General features: G+C 44.0%; 1 protein-coding gene across 1 annotated transcript in view; it reads right to left on the bottom strand.

The window, feature by feature from the left end:
* The window catches only part of LOC146854280 (zinc finger CCCH-type antiviral protein 1-like), a 230261-nt gene that overhangs the window by 61171 nt on the left and 142075 nt on the right, over nucleotides 1-27015 (bottom strand). The window contains exon 5 of the mRNA XM_085652057.1: nucleotides 460-1737. Within this exon, the coding sequence (XP_085508183.1) occupies nucleotides 460-1737 (1278 nt within the window). The remainder of the gene's footprint in view (nucleotides 1-459; nucleotides 1738-27015) is intronic.

Below are 27015 nucleotides of genomic sequence, written 5' to 3'. Positions count from 1 at the left end.
CGTACAAGAAAAGTTCTGGCCTTAGTTGCTCATCTTTAAATGGCGAGTGCAAATAGCCCCGGAAATAAACTGCGATATAGCATTCAAAGCATAAGCAGTGACAAGGAAAACAAACTTCATCATTGCAGACAGGGAAAGTCAGGCAGGGGATGATTATAATCTGGACCACAGCATGTGCCAACATCGTGTTTTTACTGCATGTATCTATACATTGCAACTATTACCCCTGGTTTTTGCAACTGTCACATTCTGTTTTCTGGCACTCACAATTTGGAATAGTTTGCCCAATTGCAGTTTACATTCTCAGACTGACACTGATGTTTTGTGAACATAGAACATTATCAATCTGCTGATAATAAGTAGGTAATTTTGCAGCACTGTTTTTGTGCTATTTCCTGGGTGCAATTTGCTTTAGCGCCAAACTCAAAATCAAGGCTGAAATAAAGGCATTAGTCTTACCTTTTGGTGCAGGCGCCTGTGGAGTATCATCAAATAAATCAATTGAATCCCATTCATTTCTGTGTGCAGGAGCTCTCAGTGGATATCCTTCAGCTGGTACAAATGCCGGCTGACCATTTGTTCGGGAAACAGGAGTGTGGGGAGCGGGAGAAGGATGCACAGGTGATATATATGTGTGTTGAGTTGGAGGTGGAGTCACAGGGTATGTGCGGTCAGCAGAACTTATGTTGTTAGTGGAGCTCAGAGTAGGAGGACCACTCACAGTAGGAGTTACTGATCCCAGGTTTCCTGTAGGCATTGTAGGGGTAGGAGTTGAAGTACGCAACAATGTTTTGGTGTCCAGAGAGCTGGAACGAGGTGCTGGTACTGGTTGCTTTGTGCACATCGGTAGAGAAGGAGGTGCATCGACTAATGCGGTCGTAGGTGGTTTGCTGTTGTCTGGCATGTTGATGCGAGACGCTGTAGTAAGATCCTTCATGTCCTTTGCCTTAGGAGGGGAAGCATCTACTGATGTTGGCATAGTTGGTTTGTTTGTTGGTTGAGTACCAGTCTTTGCCATTACCCCAGGCGATGAAACGTCATTTGTATTAAGGGGAGATGGTGAGCTCACAGATATATGAACATCTCCTTTATTCGTTGTATCAGCCATGATGCTGGCAGTTGCCAAAGGATCCACTTTGACCGCTGTAGTGACTTGAGAAGGTAAGATGGCGGACAACCGTCCATCATGTTTGGCTGAAAGCGGGATCCCAGTACCAAATGTTATCACTGGATTTGATGTATCTGTGGTAGTAACGGCGAACAGTGGTTTCACTGGAATTTGTGGCTTCTTTATTTCTTTGAAAGGGCGTTCTCTTGTAGATTCTCTTGTGGCGGTTTTATACCCTTTCATATATAGAGCCAGTAATTTTTCTACATCTGGATCCATAGTACGAGGCGCTGTTGTTGGGATTTCTGTGTTTGATTTAGTGGGAGATGTAAGTGATGTTTGGGCATCTGAATTGTCCATTGGCTGTGTCGTAGGAAGAAAAGCTGCAAAAGGGTATGTTGTTACCGTGTTAGTAGGGTGCGGAAGTGGACTAGCCGACTTTGGTCGACGAGTTTTTCCTCTCCGATTCCTAGAAGATGGTGCTGAACTCTTATACTCTGCCCCGCTCACATTGGATTCAGAAGAGTTGCGCTCCACCACATCTTGAACTTCAGCCCCATCAGTGTCTGGCGTCTGGGGTCGAGAATCTCTTCTTTCATGGATTCTGTCGCCACAGGAGCGTGGGTGATCTGGGAGAAAATAAACCAAATGAAACAATTGCTTCACAAGCTTTTGCCACTTACTATTAATCCTACGTTTACTATGTTCCCATCATCTACAATGTGGCTCCAACAAGGAAGCACAGTTTGTGTAGTTTAAAAACACTTAAGCAGTCTTAATGATATTGTGTAATTGCTTAATCATTCACAAGCCGAACAGGTGCCCTATTTGTCCGGAGTCATTGCAGTTTTAACAACAAATGAATAGACCAAACACGCATTAAACACGTAAACTACTATTAGTACACACTAAATGAAGATGAGAATTTAACACTTGAATTTCACTTCAATCCCTAAAACCAGGAGGTTAACACTACATGTTTAAATGATTACAGTGTTATATTACTACTGCTTTAAACCATGTCTCTGATGGCAAAGTAAACACAAGAGAATTAGGAGAAAAGTAAAAGAAAGAACAATAAGACAAAACGTGAGAGTGAAAGGATAAGAAGAGAGGAATCAGCCACCTTTCCTGTCATTCAATGGCTGTACAGATCTTCACTGCATTTAGGCAAGGTTGGTGCTATACAGACACCGCTTATATACATCATATATTTACATACAGAGAGAGAAAGGCAAAGGAGAGGGGTGGGGAGAAACATCAGTCTGTGAAATGAGAGGATATATGGACAAAAGAGTGCAACGCTGTTGAGAATAGTTAGGAGAGAGCTTCAGGCGTGGAGGGCACTAAAAACATAAGGGAAAGAGTTGGCAGTAAGAAATATGCGAGGAAGAATAGAAGAAATTTGGATATGGAAACGACAAAGAGAGGAACACACCCGATGTCTGCATTATGGGGGTAAAGATAGGGGCAGGGGTGAATATTGAGGAAATAAAGTCAAAATATCTACATGAGACAGAATGGACAAATAGTGACAAAGAAACATAAGACGTCCACAGGCAGACTCGCTATAAAATCGCTGAAACATGTAGCAACCACTTTCGGTCCTACACATTAGTTATTGGCTCGATCACTGTATTCCAGGTATACAAAATAATAGACTGGGTGCAAGAAAACTTGTAACAGAGAAGATTTTGAAACGGAAATTGTAGTGAAACGAGCCTCATTCTGGTTCTCCATGGCGGCTCTATGACCTTTCGTGCATGGATTAGGACACGGATGTTAACAAAACAAGCATTGGCAAAGCCAATAGGTCTCGCCCCTGGCACTTAATAGTTTTGCCAATGCCTTTTCGTGACGCTGTACAACACAGTGAAGATGTTGTGAAGCATAGACCAAAAAAAGTATTTAAAGAAAAGGCACAAAGGTGAAGTTGTATGATTTTGTAGCCACGTATATGCATAATGACGCATATTCGTGCACTGTTACACGTGTACCTACAAATTGGTGTGGGTAATATTTTTTTTCATTTTAATTAAAAAAAAGATCTTAAAAAGTAGCGCAAACGTTTTTTTTTTTAAGGTGGTGGGGCTGGCAGCAATTTACAACCGGGTCTCCCCTCTCCCCCCAAAAAAGAGAGCATTAAACAGCAAATCCAAACAATGGCGAAGCATGAGAACCATGGAAAAGCCAACAGTTGAACGGGCTGTCAAAAAGCGTACTCTCTCTATGAAAGCACAAACTCCTTCCAATAGAGGGGTGGCGCGCAGACCGGCGGAGTAGACCGGCAATTAATATCGAACAAGGTTTTCGAGTATAGCGTTAAGGTTTATGAATTGAATAAACCCCCTTTATAATTTGGAGCATTGGCTTGTGTATCTGTGACCTCAGAGCGTGTTATACTCAAACGTTTTTGGATATATATATCATTTATTTTTAAACAATGACATGAGGACTTGAGCCAGACAAAGGAAGGCGCATTTTGTCATAAAAAGAAGAATACCAGGATCATCCGGAAACAAGCATTGGCCGTGCGGCCGTGAAAGTGACTCAGCCACGCAGCGAAAGTGAAAGTGATTGCGATCAGCGGAGGAAAGACAGATGGTGGCTGCCCGCGTGCACGCTCACGTGCATGCAAGCTTTAGGCCACCAAAAGCCTGTGGTAGCACTTTTGAAACCCACCTACTAAATGTCTCGCAGGGTAGCGCATGCGCTGGCTCAGGCGAGACCTAAATCAGTGAAAGAATGAGAGGAGAAGTTCTACTAGCTTCCTGAAGCAGCAGGAACCAGCCTAACCTATTCCAAAGCCAGCAATTCAATTTTGTGCAAGTCAGCCCCTGTAAAATATTGCCTTCAAGCTGCTTTGGAATAAATAAATGCTGCTTGGTGAAAATAGCAATGCCAAACTTAACAAACATGGCGAAGGTGATCGTCGTTACTTGTTTTGCATCGCCATGGCCTTTGAAAAACTTTACCGTTGGTTGACTAGTCCGGCCCATGCCAATATAATTAAAATCTTTGGCTAAAAGCAGAAATAGTTTTTTGGTCTAAAAAACGTACACTGCCATAGTAGTCTGTGGCAATGAAGGGAACTACTTTGTGTGCAGATGTGTTCCTTGTGAAAGGGAAGATGCTGCCACTCTCAGTGAATTTAGTAAATGGCTGGAGGTGGCTGTCCCAATGACTCATGCTATATGCTGCAAAAATAAAATGTGAATGACACAATAACAGACCAATAGGTGAGGAGGGCTGGCAGAAAGCCCTAATAATTAATGTTTTTATGCATTTAGTTTTAGTAAATTGAAAAGGTCTTGGTTTATACCCAAAACTGAAAAGATTGACCTACTGATTGCAAAATATACTGGCTATATCTATGGTTATATATTGATATGATATTAATAGTGTCCTGTCATAGGCAAAGTACCTGCTCCTAGATCTACCAATTTAAGGAAGGTGCACTAAGACTATTTCTTTCTCCACATGGGAGCTATATTTGTGTGTTGGAATTACCTTTCTTTAACACCCCTGCATCCCCTTAAATATGGTGGTGCCTGAGGCAATGTGAGATCCAATCTGCACACCTGTTCCAGTATACCTGCATCAATCACATTGCCAATGGACATTCTACCTCTTATACCCTGGGAAAACCCTTATGGTTACCTCAAATGTTACACTTTAACAGTGGATAATCTACCGCAGTGGCAGATTTCCCTTAATCGAAAATTGATTACATACTGTTCTACAAAATCAGGACTTGAGAATGCTGCCAAATTATTATTTATGGGGACATAAATGAAAATGTAATACATAAAATTTATCAGGTCCTTACAATTTATCCTGAATATGGAGTAAACATTTCGGTCTAAGTCAGTGACTAATGATGTTTAATGCCACTGGTTGGAACGCACAAGTTACTTACTTGTGTAACGATATATCTGTAAGAGACATTAGTTAGTTAGTTAGTGATAGATTCCTTACCTTAGAATATCCCCAGGCGTCAGACTGGATCCGGAAGGTTTTCGTCAGCCGTACCCCTGCGCGTCGGCAGGCGTCGTCGTGCGGCTCCGCGTATGCCGCTGGCGTCGTAGCCGCCGAGATGACATCGTCTGAGCTACTTAGACGTGCCCATGCGCGCTGACGTCAGTTCTGTACATGACTTTTCCGTGCCAGCGAGGCCCAAGTGGCCGCCTGACAGATGTCTTGCAGAGGGACACCACGTCCCAATGCTGTAGTAGCTGCCATCGCCCTGGTAGAATGGGCACGCAGCCCTACCGGAGGTTCCTTTTTAGCCAGAGAGTAACAGGCTTTAATGCACAGGACAACCAAATGGGAGATAGTGCCTTGTGCACAGCCCAGCCCTTCTTGGCGCCCATGTAGCCAACAAAGAGCTGGTCATTCACCCAGGACTGTTGTGTTCGCTTCAGATAGAATGGAAGCGCATGTTTTGGATCCAGACGGTGGAGCCTCTCCTCTTCTCTTCTCTTGAAGGGTGCGGAGGAGGAAAGAAAGTGGGCAGAGTGACAGCTTGCCCAAGATGAAAGGCAGAGACTACTTTCGGTAGAAAGGAGGGACGCGGTCAAAGCACAACCTTGTCTGATTGAATTGCCAGGAAAGGAGGTTTACATGAAAGAGCCTGGAGCTCACTCACCCTCCTAGCGGAGGTGATGGCCACCAGGAAGACAGTTTTCAAAGTCAATAACCGCAAAGGACAGTTATGAAGAGGCTCAAAGAGAGCACACATTAGGTATGTGAGAACCAGGTTCAAGTCCCACTGAGGCATCACAAAAGGAACAGGAGGGAAAAGGTGAGTAATGCCTTTGAGAAATATGTTCACAACAGGGGACTTAAAAAGAGAGGGCTGATCAGGCAGCCTAAGAAAAGCTGAAAGAGCAGAAAGGTAGCCCTTGATAGTGCCCAGAGCAGAGCCCTGCTGGGCTAAGGAGAGAAGGAACAAAAGGACCTCAGAAAGAGGGGCAGCAAGAGGATCTTCAGATTATGCTGTGCACCATGCCACAAATGTTTTCCACCGACAGGCGAATACTGTTTTAGTGGAGGGACGCCTGGCTGCCAGGATCACATTACAGACTTCGGGGGAGGCAAGTCAAATGGAATCAGCTGTCGCCGCTCAATCTCCACGCAAGGAGGTGGAGGCTGGACAGGTTCGGGTGGAGGAGCGTCCTCTGTTGCTGCGACAGGAGATCTTCCCGAAGAGGCAGCGGGATCGGGGGATCCACGCTCATATTGAGTAGTTCGGGATACCATACTCTTCGCGCCCAGTCCGGAGCCACAAGAATGACTTGGGCCCGGTCACGCCTGATCTGCGGCGTGCCACACCCTTATCCACAGGAACCCCTGTGTTGGGTTTGTTCCAGGTCCTCAACAGCACGTCAGTAAGTGCGTCGTTGAAGGGCAGCAGCGGCTCCGCGGAAGAGGATGCCGGTTGCAGCACCTCAGTCAAGAGATTGGTCTTGATAGGTACAGAGGGGAGCTCGAGGTTAAGAGCTTCAGCTGCCCTACACAACACCTCCGAAAAAGTCCCAACCTCCTCTGTAGCCACGGAAGAGGGGGATAGTGTACCAGGGTGTGGAGAGAAATCCAGATCCACTGAACCTTCCACATCATCTTCCCAGTCCTGCTCATCCTCGCATTGAGCTGCGAGAGGGTCTTCAGACCCCTCCCAGTACTCACCTTCGTCCACCGGTTGTTGAGACGGCCAGTAAGGACAAGGTGCCCGGGAAAAAGGGACAAACTCCTCACCAAGAAATGGAATTGGGGGTAATGGACCAATCCTGTTTCGGCGCCGTCCGGCGTCGTATCCGGCTCAAGAGGCACCCAGGCCGGAGCCATCGGCGGCGCCGGAGTTGCCCAGACCGGAGCCAGCAGTGGCGTTAGGCCCGGAGGCAGCTCTGGGGCTGGAGCAGGCGGCGGCGCCGGGGCCTGAGCCAGTGGCGGGGCCGGAGTCCGCGGCGCCGCTGGGGCCCCAGCCAGTGGCACCTCAGGGTATCGTGCCGGCATAGCCGGGCCAAAGGCAGCGGCACTCGGGCAGACCGACCCATCGGGTCCGCAGGGCCCGAAGGCACTCCGGAGGGACCTGATGGGCCAAAGAAACGGCCCATGGCTGACAGGAAGGCCTGTATTTCGTCTGGAGTCGCCTGCAGGCCTGGAAAAGGTGGGTAGGCCGCAGGCAACAACGGAGGCTCCGACGGAGCCGGGGGGGGGAGTGACCGCCCACCCCCTCTACCGCATCCCGTGACCGGTGAGGGGTAGAGGAAGAGCAACGTCGCTTCTTTGACTTTTTATGGCGCCTTGACTTACCTGTCCCTGATTCTGACGAGCGATGGTGTTGACTCCGCGACCGGTCCCTCGACCTCCCACGGGAGCGGGACTTCGATCGGTGCGGAACCGATTGCCGGAACTCCAACAACTTACGGGAACGCTCCCGCAAAGCTTTCGGCACCATGGCCCGGCAACTGGGGCACACCTCGGGGTCATGGGTGTGCCCCAAGCAGAAGAGACACACGTCAGGTGGGTCTGCCACGACATGCTCCGATGGCAGGACATACAGGTCTTAAACCCTGGCATCCCTACTGCACCAGAAGTTGAGTACTCGACTAAGCAAGAGAAACAAGTTCTCAAAAACCAAGTTAAAGCATTAACAGGAGTACCACTCTCTCTCGGATCTGCGCTTGCTGGCACAGAAAAAGAAAGAACTGATGTCAGCGCGCGTGGGCGCATCTATGTAGCTTCGACGATGTAATCTCGGTGGCTACAACGCCAGTGACGTACGCGGACTTTCCGGATCCAGTCTGATGCCTGGGAATATTCTAAGGTAAGGAATCTATCACTAACGTGTCTCTCAGATATATAAATTATGTTTGCCAATGACCATCAGATATGAAGACATGGATGATTAAATATGTGACTTCTGTCTTAATTATCTGAGGACAATAATAGCAACGTTTTGATCAGCTGTATTGTCTTTTTAATTAGCATTATAACAGACATATTTCTTAGGATACAATAAACATATTCGTTACACAATATTTGTTGTGCGTGCCAGCAATAATTGTACAGAGTTTCAATATTGTCTTTTTGTCATTAGAGCTAACCAATATTGATACATTAACACTGAAAGTACACAACTGGATGGGGCAGGACCAGTATATATATATATATATATATATATATATATTCACTGAAAAAACCAAAGGTTTCAGGGGCATTATAGTTAGGAATTGGCATTTAAAAAACCTTAAAAATTCACTAAGAAAAACATAGGTTTCAGGGACGTTATAGTTAGTTGGACATTTCACTCATACAAAACCCTAGAAATTCCCCTGTTATAGTTAGTTCAGCTAACTATAACTCGTGCCCCCGCAATGCACTGCTGATGAGGTCACATATTAAATCAATCATGACATGGTCAGTGACATCACTGATGACATCACTGATGACGTCATCCGTTGACTGTGTTTCTGTAAAGTTTAAATATGTTTTATATATTTATAGTGAAAGGCCTGTGGAAGAATGAGTGGGTGTATAAGTGTCTGAATGGATGATTTAGTAGGTGCGTGACTGACTCTATAAGTGAGTCATTAAATGTATCTTACTGCAGTCTAGTGACTAAACTGTGTGAATGTCAGTATGTGTCTGTGTGTTGGTGTATACGTGGCTGCATGGTTTTGTGAAAGCTATATGAGTGTCTATAAGGGTTATTGATTGGTTGTCTGAGTATCTGTATGGGTGCCTGAGTGTTTGTGTGGGTAGGGTATTTGTGACTCTGTGCATAGATGTGTGACTGGGTGATGCTATGGGTGCATGGTTTTAAGAGTGCAACTGTGATGGACTGTATGGTTGGGTGACTGTATGTAAGGGTGTGTTAGTGATTGAATGTATATCTCAATAGTACATGTGTCAGTAACTACATATGTGAAACGCAGTGTATATGTGTGTAAGAGTATATAACTATCTATATGTAAGAGTGTGTGATTGCGGGAGTGGCTGTATGGATGAGTGTGTGCTTGTATCATTAATTGTATAAGAGCATCATAATTTGTTAGTATTTTTATGAGTAAGTGAACTTGAGTGTGTTTAACTGTATAGGTGAGTAAATTGGACTGTGATTAATTATTTGCATGACTGACGAGGTGTGTCAGTACCTCAATGGATGATTGGCGGTGTGTGAGTGTCTATATAGGTGTATAAATGCATTTGATAGTCCTGTACGGAGTGACTGTAAGTATGAGTGACTGTACAGGTGAGTGAGTGGAGATGTATGTAGACCTAAGAGTCAATGAGTGGGTGTGTAGTTATTGGTATTGGAGTATCTATGGTTTTCAAAATGGCCGTCTGAAATTTTGAGTCGGTGTATCAAAGGTTATATTAGGGTGCGAGAAGATGCACTAATTTATCACATGGATGATGTCATCGGTGATGTCATCAGTGATGTCATTTGAGATGTCATCAGTGATGTCACTGACCATGTCATGAGTGATGTAATATGTGACGTCATCAGCAGTGCATTGCGGGGGCGCGAGTTATAGTTAGCTGAACTAACTATAACAGGGGAATTTCTAGGGTTTTGTATGAGTGAAATGTCCAACTAACTATAACGTCCCTGAAACCTATGGGTTTTTTTTGTGAATTTCTAAGGTTTTTTAAATGCCAATTCCTAACTATAATGCCCCTGAAACCTTTGGTTTTTTTCAGTGAATTACAAAGGTTTTTTAAATGCCAATTCCTAATTATAACGTGCATGAAACCTATGGTTTTTTCAGTGAATTTCAAAGGTTTTTTAAATGCTAATTCCTATCTATAACTTATCTCTAAAGATATCATGTTTAATGATTTTCATTGGATTTCTATATTTTTCAAATTCAGTGTGTCAATTTCATTAATTATGTTTTTTTGAAATTCTTTATATCACCATTTTTTAAATTCATTTTTTTAATTAATTCTTTTAAAAATTAAAAAATATTATTGGTTTTTATTGGCTTTTTCAAACATATTTTAAAAAATATTTCTTTAACTATATGTTCAAAACTTTATTTTATATATTTTGTTCCATGTTTTTGGATCTGCACACCCTAAGCGCACCGTTCTCGATCCCTACGCGTTAGCATCCGCGCATGGTATGCGTTGGGTACGTGTTTAGTGCGCTATTGCAATGCGACTGGTACGCGACTCCCAACCTATACGCGACACGTTCGATGTACGTAATGCAACGTTTACGCGCTTCCGCGATGCATCATCTGCGTCTATGACGCTGTAGGTGCGCGGATCCCGTGAAATATTTAACATTTAAAAAAACATATATATATGTATTTCATGTGAATATTAATTGAACACAAACTCTAAACTAGTCTTAAAACTAATATATTTTTACATCTAATCCTATCATTTTTTTAAATTCAATTTCGCGGATGCGCGCTGGGTGTGTGATGCTTAAGCGCAGGGTGCGCGGATCCCGTGAGACCTGCAAAAAAAGAGATTTGATTGGTTCATTACACTTCCTGTTCTAACTATTGAAAGACCCCACCCAATTCAATCATTCTTCTTTGACCTTCTTTGGAGGAGCATCTCTTTGCAGAGAAGATGATTTTTTAGACTAAGTTTACACTTAGCTCTAACTTTTTTCAACTAAAAATGGCTTCACCGCAGCAGGCATCACCTGCATCTCCTAGTACATCTGAGGATGAATTTTTGGCGGAGGCACCATGCAAAGAACGTTTTTCTTCAGTGGTGTGGAATTTTTTTTACTTTTCCCGAGGGGCAAACAAAGATCAATGCCACCTTGGTCACGTGCAAGATTTGCAAAAGAGTTCTGTTGCAAGGGGATCCTAACAAGAAATACTCGTACGGCACGGCAAGTATGATGAAGCACCTAAGGATACTTCTTCTAAACAATCTTGCACAAGAAAACTGCAAACGGATGAGAAATACTCCTGTTCTGTATCTGTAAAAAAGAATCATAAATAAATGTATATTAATAACTTTCAAATTTATACTATTCCATTACTGTACAAACACATTTTATATAAAAACTGACTAAGAAACTATAGCCCTGAACCACAAGTGTGACGATCGTTAAAACACTACATGCATAGTGCATACTACTTTGAAGCAGTTCATGCTCTAAAGCCTACCTCACTAAAAGACTACATGCTAACTGACTAAATGATTACAATACTATAAGGAGACACACTGGGTGAGAGACAGGGCATTTGCTAGAAGTGTATGAATACTGACTGGGGAATTGAAGGTGTGAAAGACAACTGTGTAGGTGGTTAGAGGCCTGCATGCATAGTGAATAGGCATTTGAAGCAGTCTATGTGCTAAGGCCTAGCTCACTGCATGAGTACTTGGGAACTGACAGAATGATTAGAGTACAGCAAAGAGAGTGCCTGAGTGAATTTATAAGTGGTTGGCTTTTGACACAGTGAATGGATTAGTACTTGGTACCGAATGGGTCACTAGTGGAGTGCAAAGGGAGTGACAGTATGTTTGCTGGACTGTATGGATACTGACTAGGGAATTGAAGATGTGAAAGACAAGTGTATAGTATGTTAGAAGACTGCATGCATACTGCATAGACATTTGAAGCAGTCTATGTGGTAATGTATGGTTCACAACATGAGTACTTGGAAACTGACTAAATCATCAGACTGGCACAGTGAAGTGAATAGTACATGGTACTGCACTTTAGTGTCAAACCCTGACTCATTTTATCAATGCATAAGCAAAGAATAGCTTCTATAGCTACTAAAACTTGACAACATGACCGATTTTAAAACAGTTATCTGTCAGCAAATACACCATGTTACCAAATGCTTCTATCACAATCCTTACCCAAATGTACACAGACTCACAGTGTGATTTTAGACAAGCAACACTATCCCTAGCAGTTTACCAAAACTCATTCACTAGTCTAGAAGAGGTAAGGGTACTGCACACAATCTACATATTTAAGTACAGCACATTAGTGTCAAAGCATGACTCATTTAATCAACGCATAAGCAAAGACTGGCTTCTAATGCTACTAAAACTTGACAACATGACAGGTTTTAAAAGAGTTATCTGCCAGAAAATACACGATGTTACCAAATGCTTCTCTCACAGTGGTTCCCAAATGCACACAGACTCACAGTGTGATTCTAGACAACAACCACTATACCTAGGAGTTTACCAAAAATCATTCACTACTGTGGAAGTGATAAGGGAACTGCACACAATCTACATATTTCAGGACTGCACTATTGTGTCAAAGCCTAACTCATTTAATCAAAGCATAAGCAAAAACTGGCTTCTAATGCTTCTAAAACTTGACAACAAGACAGGTTTTAAAACAATTATCTGTCAGCAAATACACAATGTTACCAAATGCTTCTCTCACAGTGGTTCCCAAATGCACACAGATTCACAGTGTGATTCTAGACAAGCAACACTATCCCTAGCAGCTTACCAAAACTCATTCACTACTGTGGAAGGGGTAAGGAGACTACACACAATCTACATATTAAAGTACAGCACATTAGTGTCAAAGCATGAATCATTTTATCAATGCATAAACAAAGACTGGCTTCTAATGCTACTAAAACTTGACAACATGACAGGTTTTAAAAGCGTTATCTGTCACCAAATACACAATGTTACCAAATGCTTCTCTCACACTGGTTCCCAAATGCACACATACTCACAGTGTGATTCTAGACAACAACCACTATACCTAGGAGTTTACCAAAAATCATTCACTACTGTGGAATTGGTAAGGGAACTGCACACAATCTATATATTTCTGGACTGCGCTTTTGTGTCAAAGCCTAACTCATTTAATCAACGCATAAGCAAAGACTGGCTTCTAATGCTACTAAAACTTGACAAAATGACAGGTTTTTAAAAAGTTATCTGTCAGAAAATACACGATGTTACCAAATGCTTCTCTCACAGTGGTTCCCAAATGCACACTAACTCACAGTGTGATTCTAGACAAGCACCACTATCCCTAGGAGTTTACTAAAACTCATTCACTACAGAGGAAGTGGTAAGGGAAATGCACACAATCTACATATTTCAGGACTGCACTTTTGTGTCAAAGCCTGACTCATTTAATCAAAGCATAAGCAAAAACTGCCTTCTAATGCTAGTAAATCTTGACAACAAGACAGGTTTTAAAAAAGTTATCTGTCAGAAAATACACAATGTTACCAAATGCTTCTCTCACAGTGGTTCCCAAATGCACACTAACTTACAGTGTGATTCTAGACAAGCACCACTATCCCTAGGACTTTACCAAACTCATTCACTACAGTGGAAGTGGTAAGGGAACTGCACACAAACTACATATTTCAGGACTGCACTTTTGTGTCAAAGCCAGACTCATTTAATCAAAGCATAAGCAAAAACTGCCTTCTAATGCTACTAACACTTGACAACAAGACAGGTTTTAAAACAGTTATCTGTCAGCAAATACACGATGTTACCACATACTTCTCTCACAGTGGTTCCCAAATGCACACAGACTCACAGTGTGATTCTAGACAAGCAACACTATCCCTAGCAGCTTACCAAAACTCATTCACTACTGTGCAAGGGGTAAGGAGACTACACACAATCTACATATTAAAGTACAGCACATTAGTGTCAAAGCATGACTTATTTTATCAATGCATAAGCAAAGACTGGCTTCTAATGCTACTAAAACTTGACAACATGACAGGTTTTAAAACAGTTATCTGTCAGCAAATACACGATGTTACCAAATGCTTCTCTCACAGTGGTTCCCAAATGCACACATACTCACTGTGTGATTCTAGACAAACAACACTATCACTTGCACTATACCAAAACACATTTCTTCATCTATAAGGAGTACTACATTTTAATATAGAAACATAACTCATTTCACAAATTCATAAACAATGACTGGTTTCTAAGTCTACTAAAATATAAAAACAGCACAGTTATCTGTCTGCAAACACATGAAAAACCCAAATGTTTATCACAGAATGGTTTCTACATGCACACACACTGTCAATAAGATTGTAGAGAAAAAAGTACTCCCTACACTTTAGCAGGAGAAATACATTACTCTGATTAAAATCAAAATAGTCTACATACATCCCCTCACAATTAAATACCTCACCTTTCAAGTTGTTTTATAGATTAAGAAGTATATCAGTCACACACCAGATTTTCTTTTACAGAATCTCTGCACTGTGCACCTCTCAGTGAAAACAAAGAATGGAAAAGTTTCCCTTTCATTTTCCACACATATACATGTAAACATCAAATCACAATCCTTCACACATAAATTCAAAAGCAAACACACATTTCTATTGGTTAAACATTTCAACCCTTTCCAAATGAAATACATTTCAACCCTTCCCCCAATCTGCCGTCTGCCTGTTACCATAGAAACAGGTCATGGAACACTGCACTGAGCACACAGGTCACAAGTTCAGCACACAATGTTGCCAAACAAGACAGCAAGTGTGCTTGACTTTTCAACATATCAGCCTATCATATATAATGTTTGTTACAATCAGTTTTTGTTAACCAATAAGAATCATGCATTTAAAAAACAGAAATATACACCCTACCTTTCAGTGTAGAAAGTTGTCATACAACCAATGATTTCTTGTCTTTTTTCATTTTTTATTTCCTTGGATCCGCGCACCCAACGCAAGAGAATCCGTGCACCCAACGCGATAGGATGCGCGCACCCTGCACGCATTTCGCCATTTTGTTTTTTAAAAGGGGGCCCCAGCGGGTCCTTCTGGGACCCCCTAAGCACCTCTAGAGGGTAAGAGTATTTCCGCTCTGCCCCCTTTATATGTTTTATACACTTATTCCCCTTGCTTCTTCAGCCTCGCTTCTACCGAGGCAGAAAATGGCCGCCAACAGTCTCAAATGACATCTCAAATGACATCACTGATGACATCATCCAGAGACCTGGTGATTTTTAAATGTTTAAGAATGTTATATATAGATAAGCAAAGGTGTATTGAAGAATGAGTGGGTTTATGAGTGTCTGAATCGATGATTTACTGGGTGCGTGACTGACTGAGTAAGTGAGTGATTAAACGTGTCTTAGTGAATGCACGGGTGAATGACTAATCTGTGTGAATGTCTGTATCAGTCTGTCAGTTGGTGAGTAAGTGGTTGCATAGGTTGGTGTGTAGCTACATGAGTGTCTATATGGTTTAATGATTGGTTGTCTGAGTACCTGTATGGGTGCCTGAGTATCTGTGTTAGTGGGTGGGGGTGTGTGTGACTCCCTGCATGGATGTGTGAGTGGGTGAGTACCTGGGTGTATGGGCCCAAGAGCGCATCTGAGAGGGGCAGTATGGCTGTGTTGGTGAGTGAATTGAAGTCTCAGTGGTATATGTGTGAGTAACTATATATGTAAAAGGCAGTATATGTGAGTGTTGGAGTATATAATTGACTATATGTGAGAGTGAGTGATTGTGAGAATGGCTGTATGCATGAGTGTGTGCTTGTGTCAGTGATTGTATAAGAGAGTAAGAATGTGTTAGTATCTGTATGAATAAGTGAGGTGGTGGGTTGATAACTGTATAGGTGAGTAAATGGCAGTGTGATTGAGTCTTTGGGTGACTGACTAGGTGTGTGAGAAATTCTGTGAGTGAGTGCTGTTGTGTGAGTGTCTGTATGGGTGTATGTGTGCATAAATTAGAGGCTGTATTCATGAGTGACTGCATGTATGAGTGACTGTATGGCTGAGTGACTAGATGTGTGTGTAGACCTATAAATCAGTGAGTGGGTATGTACTAACTGATACTGGTGTGTCTATGCTTTCGAGAATGGTAGTCTGTATTTAAGAGTGGGTGTTATAAAGGTTATATTAGGGTGTGAGTAGGTGCATCAGTTATTAAGTGGATGATGTCATCAGTAATGTCATTTGAGATGTCATCAGCAGTGCATTTCGGGGGCGCGAGTTATAGTTAGCTCAACTAACTATAACAGCTGATTTTCTCTGGTTTTGTACGAGTGAAATGTCAAACTAACTATAACGTCCCTGAAACCTGTGGTTTTTTCAGTGAATATGAAAGGTTTTTTAAATGTTAATTTTTAACTATAACGTCCCTGAAACCTGTGGTTTTTTTCAGTGAATTTCTAAGGTTTTTCAAATGCTAATTACTAACTATAACGTCCCTGAAACCTGTGGTTTGTTCAGTGAATATCAAAGGTTTTTAAATGCTAATTTCTAACTATAACATCTCTGAAATCTATGTTTTTTCAGTGAATTTCTAAGGTTATTTAAATGCTAATTACTAACTATAACGTCCCTGAAACCTATTGTTTTTTCAATGAATTTCAAAGGTTTTGTAAATGCTAATTTCTAACTATAAGGTAGTAGTCGCGTTTGCAGAGTGGTGCAGAAAAGGGCCTGGGCCTCCAACCAGCGCTCAGGAATTCCACTGCGTAGGACTTACAGGAGGCACTAGGAGGGCTACTTGGTCGCCAAAGTCACTCAGGAGTAAAGTGGACTTCATACCCTAACCAGTACTGTGCCAGGAGGCACGTTTGCAGAATGGTGGAGAAAGGTGAGCAAAGCCCCCGAAGAGGTACTCTTGTGTTCTGAGGACCTCAGGACTAAAGTGGACTTCATCCCCTAGGCAGAAGTGCACCAGGAGGCGTGTTTGCAGAGTGGTGTAAAAAGGGGGCGAGGCCTCGGACCACTCTCAGCAATCCAGCTGTGTGGGGCTTACTGGAGGTACCTGGTGGGCTAGTTGGCCTCCAGGGACCTTCAGGATTCAAGAGGAATAATCCCCCTACCCAGAAGGCACCAGGAGGCACGTTTGCAGAGTAGTGGGGAAAGGGGTGTGGCCTATGTTCACCTATCAGCAATCCCACTATCTGAGACATTCTGGAGGTATCAGGTAGGCTAGTTGGCCCCTAAGGATCCCCCACAGCGAAGGGTACTTTAATCTCCATCCAAGAGTGCGCTAGAAAGTGCGTTTGCAGAGTGGCGGGGAAAGTGGGTATGGCCTGCTATGAGAACTTATCAATCCACTGTGTGGGGCTTACTGGAGGTACCAGGTGGGCTAGGTGGCCCCCAGGGACCCTCAGGGTTCAAGGGGACTTAATTCCGCAACTTAGAACGCGCCAGGAGGCACGTTTGCAGAGTGGTCCAGGGAGGGGACGGGGCCTCCGGCGAGATGCTGGCTTTTCTTTTTTTATTTTGTTTGAAGGGAGCTGTGTGGTTACCTTCCTCTTGATATTCTGTGGACCTCATCCCCCAGGGCCTGATCCATTACAAAAAAAACCTGTAAGGGGTCGCACGGCCCCCTTCCTTGAGGCCAATTTCGGCCCTGGGGACCCCATCCCCTGGGGCATGGCCTTTTTTTATCATTTATACGGGAGGGGAGCCGCGTGGCCCCCCTTCCCTGGGCCAATTATGGCCCCGTGGATCCCATCCTCCGGGGCCGGCATTCCGTTTAAAATGAATAGATTAATTAAAAGGGCCTGGCCCCATTTAAAAAAAATATATATATTATGAGAGGGAGCTGCGTGGCCCCCCTCCCGGGCCACTTCTCGACCCGGGACCCCATCCCCCGGGGCCGGCCCTTAAGTTGGGGACTGCGGGGGGGCCCCAATGCCCCCGCGGTCCCTGCCGGCTCCCTGCCTCCTGCAGGAGCCGGCATTGCTTTTGGACAAGGGGAGCTGATGACATGCAGCTCCCCTTGTCCAAAAGCAATCTGCTTTTATATATTCATGTGATTTTCCTTATATTTCTCTTTCTTCTTGAAACCATCACTTGGCGTATACTCATCATTACCTACTGTGTACAATGAGTTACCTTCTCAACGCCTACCGGAATGTATATAACAGCCACTGGGCATCTCCATTCGTGAAACTATTAAATATAATTAATTACACTTGGTCTGATCACTCTCTACCAGACTTGGGCACTGTAAGACGCTAGCAACTAGAGCGACAACAAATTTCCATAGAATTTTGGGAAATGCGTTGACCAGCAGCAGGTTTTTTGCACTCTATTGGAATTGTACAATGATTTCATAATTGTACATTCATATATTGTGCTGTTTGACACTCCGCCAGGCTCTGAATACTGGTGATGTAACATATTTAAAGATGTCATTACCAGTGATTGTGTGACATTTTTTAAGTCCTTCTCTGGGATAAAGGGTTTGACCTTTTTAAGGAGGTTGAGGCTTTATAAGGTGCTTCATGCCATGGATTTTATGTGAGCAGTCAAGCTCAGGCTCTTGTCTAGCATGATTCCAAGTGATTTTGTCCAGTTGATGATTGTCACAAGGGCAGCTGAAAGCATCCAGGAGAGTGACCCCTTCTTGGATTGGTGGGGTATTGTCTTTTGGATAATTGGGAGGAATTCAGTCACCCGGAGGTTGAGTTTTAGTTGATTGATAGTTAGCCAGGGATGATTTTATATGTTATGTTAATTGTAGCTTATATAGCGCATAATCACCTGCAGGTCACTTAGCGCTTGTCGAGAAAGCTCAGGTAGCCACAAAAGTCCCAGGAACATGCAGGCGAGTAAATTATACTGTGGCCAGGGCTTCCCTAAACAAATAAGTCTTAAGACTTTTTCTAAAGGAGAGGGGGGCAGAGTCCTTCCTAAGGTTCTCTGGTAATTCATTCCAGATTCGGGGAATTAAAACCGAGAATGCTTGGCCACCTTTCGATGCCAATTTGACATTTGGAAGGGCCAAAAAGCCTGCCGTGGATGATCGCAATGTGTGTTCCGGAACATAATTCATCAGACGCTCCTTAATATAGCCGGGGCCAAAAATGGTTGTATGGGCGATACAGAGGCCCTTAAACTTGGCTCTCTGTTTATCAGGGAGCCAATGTAACCTGTGCAGCAAAGGGGTTGTATGAGCACATCTAGGCAGCCTAAAAATCAGCCTGGCTGCATCGTTCATGATCACCTGCATCTTGCTGATTAATTTCTCAGGTAGGCCAATGTACAAAGCATTGCCATAGTCCAAACTGGACACGATCGTAGCAGATACGATCATTCTTAGAGTGGTAGATGAAAGCAGGAGGGCCAACTTCCGCAACTGTCGCATTAGACCCAGGCAGGTACCTACCACCGAGGACACTTGATTGGCCAAGGAGAGGTTGGCATCTATCTTAATGCCCAAACTTTTAACGACATGCGCTGGCCTCGGGGCAATGCCAAGCTCCTGCGGCCAGAGAAGGTCATTCCAGGGGCTCCCCTTAGAGGAGATTACAAGGATCTTAGTCTTGTCCGGGTTAACCTTTAGTGAATTGGCTGTCATCCAATTCACTGTGTATCTGAGGATGTTCTGGGCACTAGACTGAGCATGCGGGGAGTTATTAATTTGCAGAATAAGTTGGGTGTCATCTGCAAAATTAAATAGTTGACAGTCCATAGAGGCTAGTGCTGCCACTAGTGGTTGCAGATACACGTTAAAGAGAAGAGGGTACAGAGCTGAGCCCTGAGGGACTCCACAGGTAAGGTCACCCCTTTTTGATATTTGGTCGCCCAATTGGATCCTTTGGGACCTTCCTGACAGAAAGGACTTGATTCTCTGATGAGCCAGCCCGCCGATGCCCAAATTAGCAATTCTCAGCAAGAGTTGTGCATGCATGGTTGACCATGTCGAACGCTGCCGACAGATCTAACAAAATCAGCGCGCTTGTGTCTTTATTATCAGCTCTAATTCTGAGCTCATTGAGCACGGCCATCATCACAAGTTCACTGCTGTGATTGGCCCTGAAGCCAGCCTGCCTTCCATGGAGTAGATTATGTTCCTCAATAAAAGATGACAATATTGTGAGGACATGTTGCTCCATAATCTTTCCCAGGAAGGAAAGCTGGGAAATGGGCCTATAGTTTTTAAGGTTGGCCACATCCGCCCCAGGCTTTTTTAATAGAGGAGTGACTCTGGCTTCCTTCATGCTAATGGGCAAATAGCCAGTCTCCAAGGAGTGGCCGAGTAATGAAAGAATAATACTTTCTAGCCCGGGAAAGGCCATACGAAAAATCCTTGGTGGACAGGCGTCGGCGGGGGAGCCTGATTTGACCCCATTCATCAGACCTGATACACGGGCTAAGTTTAGGTTAGGAAAGGTGGTGAGCCTCGCATCTGGGTTACCGGGAGTTGGGGTCTGGTCCGGATCCACCTGATACCTTGGGCTATTGTCTATCTCAATGAGAATGTCCCTGACTTTCTGAAGGAAGAAGTCCTGAAATTTAATGCAGTCCGTTGCCTCAGCTGCCAATTTTTGTTCTGACTAAGCTCCTTAAGAATTCCAAAAGTTTCCTTCTGTTTATTGGAGGCCTCCGCTATTCTGGCCTTATAGTTTTCACCCTTCCTGGCTATAATGGCCTTTTTATATAGCGTTAGCAGGGCTTTATAGTGTGAGAGTGCGTCTGGATGGTATAGTTCACGTCGTGATCTTTCAGCTTGGCGGAGGATTTGTTTCCTCTTTTGCAGATCTTCATTATACCAGGGGGCTCCCTTGCCCTTGTCTCTTAATCCTTCCGTCCGAACCGGTGCCACCTGATCTATAGCTCTACTTAAATTTCCCATTAGCGCTTCGTACTCCTGATCAAGGTTGTCATATGTGGCTACATTTAGGGGGCTATTGGACAGAGCACCAATTAGGTTGTCTGCTTCAATCTTATTCCAACTGCACACCATTCTCCACTCAGAAGGGGGCGGAGCAGTTGGCTGGACAGCGGGACCCAACAGCTAATTAGACAATGGTCTGACCAGGCGCAAGGGCTAATGTCGGTGAGAATCGTCTGTGGCACAGAGGTCCAGACCAGGTCCAAAATATGATTTTTGACGTGGGTGGGGGTGTCCACCAGCTGGGAGAGTCCCATCGCGCTCATTGCACCCTCAAATTGGCTGGCCGGGAGCTCCCTTGAAAATTCATCCCACTGGTAATTAAAAATTCCAACCACTTGGAGGCGTTGGTACCGGGAGCAATGGTCGCTAATAATTTACGAAAAAGCATCATTGAACTTAGATGTTACTCGTGGGGGGCGGTAAGCTACCACAAGGGCTAAACAAAGGGACTTAGTGGCGATTTTTACCCCTAAGATGTCTGCACAGTCCGCACTCTCAGCCAACATTTTTGTTACCACAAGCCGTTTGTTGTAAAAAATGGCTACCCCCCCTCTCATTTTTTCCTGTCTATTGTGCCAAAGGACGTCAAAGTCCCCTGGGAGAGCTGTGATGACATCTGGGGTAGACGACTCCCCCCAACCAGGTTTCAAAGACAGGTAAGATGTCTATATCTCCCACCTGGAGGAGGGAGAAGACCTCTAGGCAGTGTGTTTGTAGCGACCGGGTGTTCAAGGCCGCTACTTCAAGTCCTGATCGAGCATCATGCTCAACCCTTACGTGGGGGGACACCCCCGAGGCCTTGGTCTTACCGCCCTCCCTAGTTTCCAGGAGGTTTCGCCCCTTTAGCCCAGCTTTTACCTCCATGTCCATCTGACTATCACTGGGCATAAGTGCCCAAAGCTCATCCACAGAGTAAGTCAGCACCTAACCAGGGGTCCTGGCCCCGGCGCTCAGACGAGCGCAGACGGGCTTGCCTTTGGCGTGCCACCGCGGCGCGGCCACTGCGCTCCGGCGCCATCAGCTTATTTTAAAGCTGCGGTCGCCGAGCTAGCGGACAACTAGACCGTGCCTCAAAATAGAAAATGGCGGAGTGAAATGTCCCAGCGGAAGTGGGTGTTCCGGGGAACCGTGGCCGTCTACTGAAAAAATCTCTCTTCTCTGTGAAAGCAAGTTACAAGTATCAGGCGAGTGGTCTGATGAACGTACAATTCTGATATCTTATAGTCCACTGTAAGAAATGGGGTTACTGGTTGAGGGGGTAAAGCCCTACTCAAGCAGCCAACACAATCCTTGTCAGGGTGAGGTACAAGCAAACCCCAAATGAAAAAAGGATACAACATCAAGTAAGAAAAATAGAGTTATTTTTAATAAATAAAATACAACAAAAATCCAATCAGTAGAACCAAAGATATACAATTAGAAAGATTTTTGTGAAAATAGAGCCAAAAAGCACAAAGCGCCAAACGTGAAGATCTGGTCCTGCAGGACCGAGACAAAGTCACAAGTTCAGGACGACCGCGATGGAGGGTGGGCCGACTACAGGGACCCAGTTAGGCCCGCTGACCAAAGTACCTTAAATCCTAGTTTGCTGAGCGTTGTGAGGATCCATGTAGAAGATGCGTTGTCCAGTTGATGGGATGCGTCAGTTTTGAGATGAGGTGAGGCCGCAATGCCAGATTGTGCATGATCCTTGGGGAACCAGTCGACAAGAGCTTGCGATTCAAAGTTCAACATTGAGGATACGTCGCACAGGTTCCGAGGAGCTGTTAGCTGCGATGCGGAGTCTAATCATCGTCGCTGGGGCTTCTGTTGATGAGGGATGTGAGGGCCAACGCAGAGGATGCGTCGCGGAGGAGCGGTTCTGAAGAGGTGATGCAGGTCTTTGCAACGGGTCCAATCTACGCAGCAGCGGCTATTCATTGGTTCTGCTCAGGGTGGGCAGCAGAGGAGAATTGTCAGGTACACTGGATCCACAGAGGCTGGCAGAGCACCTTAGGACTACTTCCAAGGGTCCAGGACTGTGATGGCACCACTTGGCAGGGTAGACTCACAGATGGCAACGTCCAGGTGCTAATGGTCGAGGTTATTAGAGCCTTCTGTCCCTGTGGCTCACGTCCGGAGGCTAGCCAACCAGCTCTTGGAGTCACTCTGGGGTTCTGGGTTCAACAGGTGCAGGTCTGATGGGGGCTCCTGTCGTATAGCAGAGTGCGTAGGGACTGGGAATGGCGTTCTCTCGTGGAGTTGTTACTTGCCAAATTATAATTCTTTCCCTGACTATCTCCATTTTTCACATCATTTCATTGCCCCCACCCTTGTCGGGTCAGTGGCTGAAGTTACAACGGATGTATGACGTTACAACGCACACTTTTACAACGCATGCACTTACAACGCATTTTTTACAACGCATAATCCATTACAACGCATGACATTACAACGCATGACACTACAACGCATTTTTAAAAAATACCTTTACAACGCATTGCCATTACAACGCATACTACCTTTACAACGCATACCATTACAACGCATTATATTAAATTATATTTAAGGTAAGTATTAGATAGTATAGGGGTAAAAATTACTATTATAACTCCAGGGGGTGCAACAGTAGGGTAAGTGTTGGATAGTATAGGGGTAAAAATTACTATTCTAACTCCAGGGGGTGCATCAGTAGGGTAAGTGTTGGATAGTATAGGGGTAAAAATTACTATTCTAACTCCAGGGGGTGCAACAGTAGGGTAAGTGTTGGATAGTGTAGGGGTAAAAATTACTATTCTAACTCCAGGGGGTGCAACAGTAGGGTAAGTGTTGGATAGTATAGGGGTAAAAATTACTATTCTAACTCCAGGGGGTGCATCAGTAGGGTAAGTGTTGGATAGTATAGGGGTAAAAATTACTATTCTAACTCCAGGGGGTGCATCAGTAGGGTAAGTGTTGGATAGTATAGGGGTAAAAATTACTATTCTAACTCCAGGGGGTGCATCAGTAGGGTAAGTGTTGGATAGTATAGGGGTAAAAATTACTATTCTAACTCCAGGGGGTGCATCAGTAGGGTAAGTGTTGGATAGTATAGGGGTAAAAATTACTATTCTAACTCCAGGGGGTGCATCAGTAGGGTAAGTGTTGGATAGTATAGGGGTAAAAATTACTATTCTAACTCCAGGGGGTGCATCAGTAGGTTAAGTGTTGGATAGTATAGGGGTAAAAATTACTATTCTAACTCCAGGGGGTGCATCAGTAGGGTAAGTGTTGGATAGTATAGGGGTAAAAATTACTATTCTAACTCCAGGGGGTGCATCAGTAGGGTAAGTGTTGGATAGTGTAGGGGTAAAAATTACTATTCTAACTCCAGGGGGTGCAACAGTAGGGTAAGTGTTGGATAGTATAGGGGTAAAAATTACTATTCTAACTCCAGGGGGTGCAACAGTAGAGTAAGTGTTGGATAGTGTAGTGTAATATTATGCGTTGTAATGGTATGCGTTGTAATGGTAGTATGCGTTGTAATGGAATGCGTTGTAAAGGTAGTTTTTAAAAATGCGTTGTAATGGTATGCGTTGTAATGTCATGCGTTGTAATGGATTATGCGTTGTAAAAAATGCGTTGTAAAGGTAGTGCGTTGTAAAAGTTGCGTTGTAAAGGTTGTTCCCCGTTACAACGCTTCCGTTACCAGTATTCAACATTGCACTGAGCTTTTGTAGTTACAAAATAAACTTGCTGGTTTTTAACATATCACTTCAGACTAGAGCAGTTCAGAGGGTTGCCCTAACAAAGTTAGTATTTTACACATCCATCCATATATGTTTTTTACCCTTTTCTATTCATTTTGACTGCTTAAATGACCTAGCAATCTGGGGTTATCATTAAGTTTGGCATGCTGTTAGGCCGGCACCACTGTACGCTGTAGCTGCATTGGATCAGTCCGCCAGTCTCAATCTTATAATCCTATCCCTCTGGGCCCCCAGTCTGGTACGCGAGTACCTGGTCTGCATCATCTGAGCCCATCAGGAGTCAGCGTTGGGCTGGGAGTCAGTGCTAATGTCATTGGTTTCGGGGTTAGAAACCCTTCCACTTGACCACAGCTCACATTCTATTTTGGGATGCCATCTAGAATGAAAGTAGTTGGGTGGATTCTCCCATAAAATGGCCTCAGCGGGTCTCTTCAGAGCCGAGCACTGGGGGCCTCACGGTCAGGGGGAGGGAAGCCTTGCATGCTCCACTCCAGGTGATCCCTTAAAGCATCGTTGCTCCAGCAGTTCTGAAGTGGTGGATCCTCAATTCCCAGCATTGCTTCTCTCGCTTAAGCAAGCTGTATGTCTATGTTAAGGCCTAGTCTGCTATGGATGTTACAGGATTACTTAGGGTTCTAGTAAAACAGAGCCACAATGATGGCGTCCTAGCAATGACCCCCCCATACTCAGCTTTATGGGAAGAATATGTCACCAAACAAGACTAAGTTAAGATATAGTAACATTTGGTTTTGGTATACAGAGCAAAGGAAAATATCCTGCTTAATGGTGTTGCTGGTTAACTCACCTTCTTGTGGCTTAGTCAGTGTATGCACTAAATCAAGAGTATGCCAATTTATGTCAACGTGAGCCTTTCTGCCATCTAAATCACAAAAAAGTTTTTTTTAAATCTTGTATGGCAGCATCCATGATTTTGCACCTTAAAAAAACGTCATACTGATCTATCTGATCTGAGTAACTGAGGCTAGTTTCAAACTTTCAATATCTGACTAACCTCTTGGAGGTGACAGAAATGCATTTTGTTTTATGAGTGTATGTATTTTTATAGGATAGATCTAGCCACATGAGCGGGGGGGACTCTACACTTAAAAAGTAAATTGTTAATAATTCTAAAGTGATTGGTAGAAAAGTAATCATGGAGGTAGAACAAAATAATAGGTACACATCCCAAAGGGATCGGTAAAAGAAACAAAGAAGGGGCAGACTGAAAAAGGAAATTAATCTTTAGAGTGGGTTCTAGAGATGAATCGTTGGGTCTTTTTGAGAGGGAAGCAAGTTAGGCTTAGCTAATACCTAAAAGATTTTTTTTGTCCCTTTTGGATGTGGCTGAGACTAGAATTTGTCTACCACAAGGACATAATATGCTAAGATAATGAGGTACTGGATTACCTGAAGAAAGAGCTTCCAGAAACAGTTTTTTTGTCAAACTTATTTTGATAAAGTTTTTTATGTCATCAGTTAATAAACATGGCAATACATCAAGTCCTTATACCCGTTTACAGCTATTAGCAATCTATTTCCTTGCACAGAGTCTGTCGGATGATCCGGGTCAAATTCCCTGCTATTGTCTCTTCATGTATTACCTGAAAGTCTACATTGCATTGAGATAAAACACAGGGAAGAAAAAACAAGAACATATTCTCTATAAAATTCAACCTTCCCTACTTCCCAGAACCCTCTCCTCTCCCATAAGTCCATACCCCGAGAACAGCGCTTGCATTATTGCTTCTGCTCATAGGTGGGGGACAATGGATAGTGAGAGCAGATCAAAACTCCAAAACAGTTTTGAGGTTTTGGTCCCAATAGATCTGCCCTCATATATGCCAACATTTTAGAAGAGGGAAAAGTTGAAGCAATGTCAGGCGAGAGACAGCCAAAATAAAGTTGTTTTTGGCTTAAAAGATTGGAGGTATCTCCCCTGAATCGGGACTGTTGGCATGCTGCCCATGGCCTTCCACGAGACCAACCATGATATTCTGCTCTTTGCATGCTACTTTTTAGGCATAGGCATTTAGGGGTCACCAGGGGTTGCAGCTGCGACCGCTGGCTAGCCTCTTGCGATCCGGCGCACTTCCTTTGGATCCCTGACGTCAGGGGTAACAAAGGAACAGAGGAACCAGGCATTTTCTATTTGTCTCTCTTTTTTATACAGCAACTCCTGTCAGTTGAAGGGCACAGAGCACAGTTGAAACATTTAACTGTTTAAACTTGTAGGAACAGCTAAATTGTTGCTTAGCAACATCCTTCCAGGCCTCCATACCTCAGTCTCAACAAGCATGAGTATGCTTGGCCTGCAGACTCTATCGACAAGGATAGGTCCCAATTCTTTAACCCAGCAACAGAAGCATGGGACTGTTTGGAAATGAAGGGGCACCGAATCCCAGAACTGTGAGATGCAGGGAAACCTGGTGGATGGTGGACACAAACCTTGTAAAGGTATTGAGAAACACATTTTATGGGTAATAGACACTGACAAAAAGGGCACACATCCAGACAGGTAGCTTGTTGATGCTGACAATCCTTTCCTGGAATGTCAATGGACTGAGCAATAAGC

The sequence above is a fragment of the Triturus cristatus genome, chromosome 4_1 (genome assembly GCF_964204655.1).
Source record: "Triturus cristatus chromosome 4_1, aTriCri1.1, whole genome shotgun sequence".
NCBI classification, from domain to species: Eukaryota; Metazoa; Chordata; class Amphibia; order Caudata; family Salamandridae; genus Triturus; species Triturus cristatus.
The sequence above is the reverse complement of the archived record's forward strand: the minus strand, read 5'-3'. Positions and strand labels throughout refer to the sequence as shown.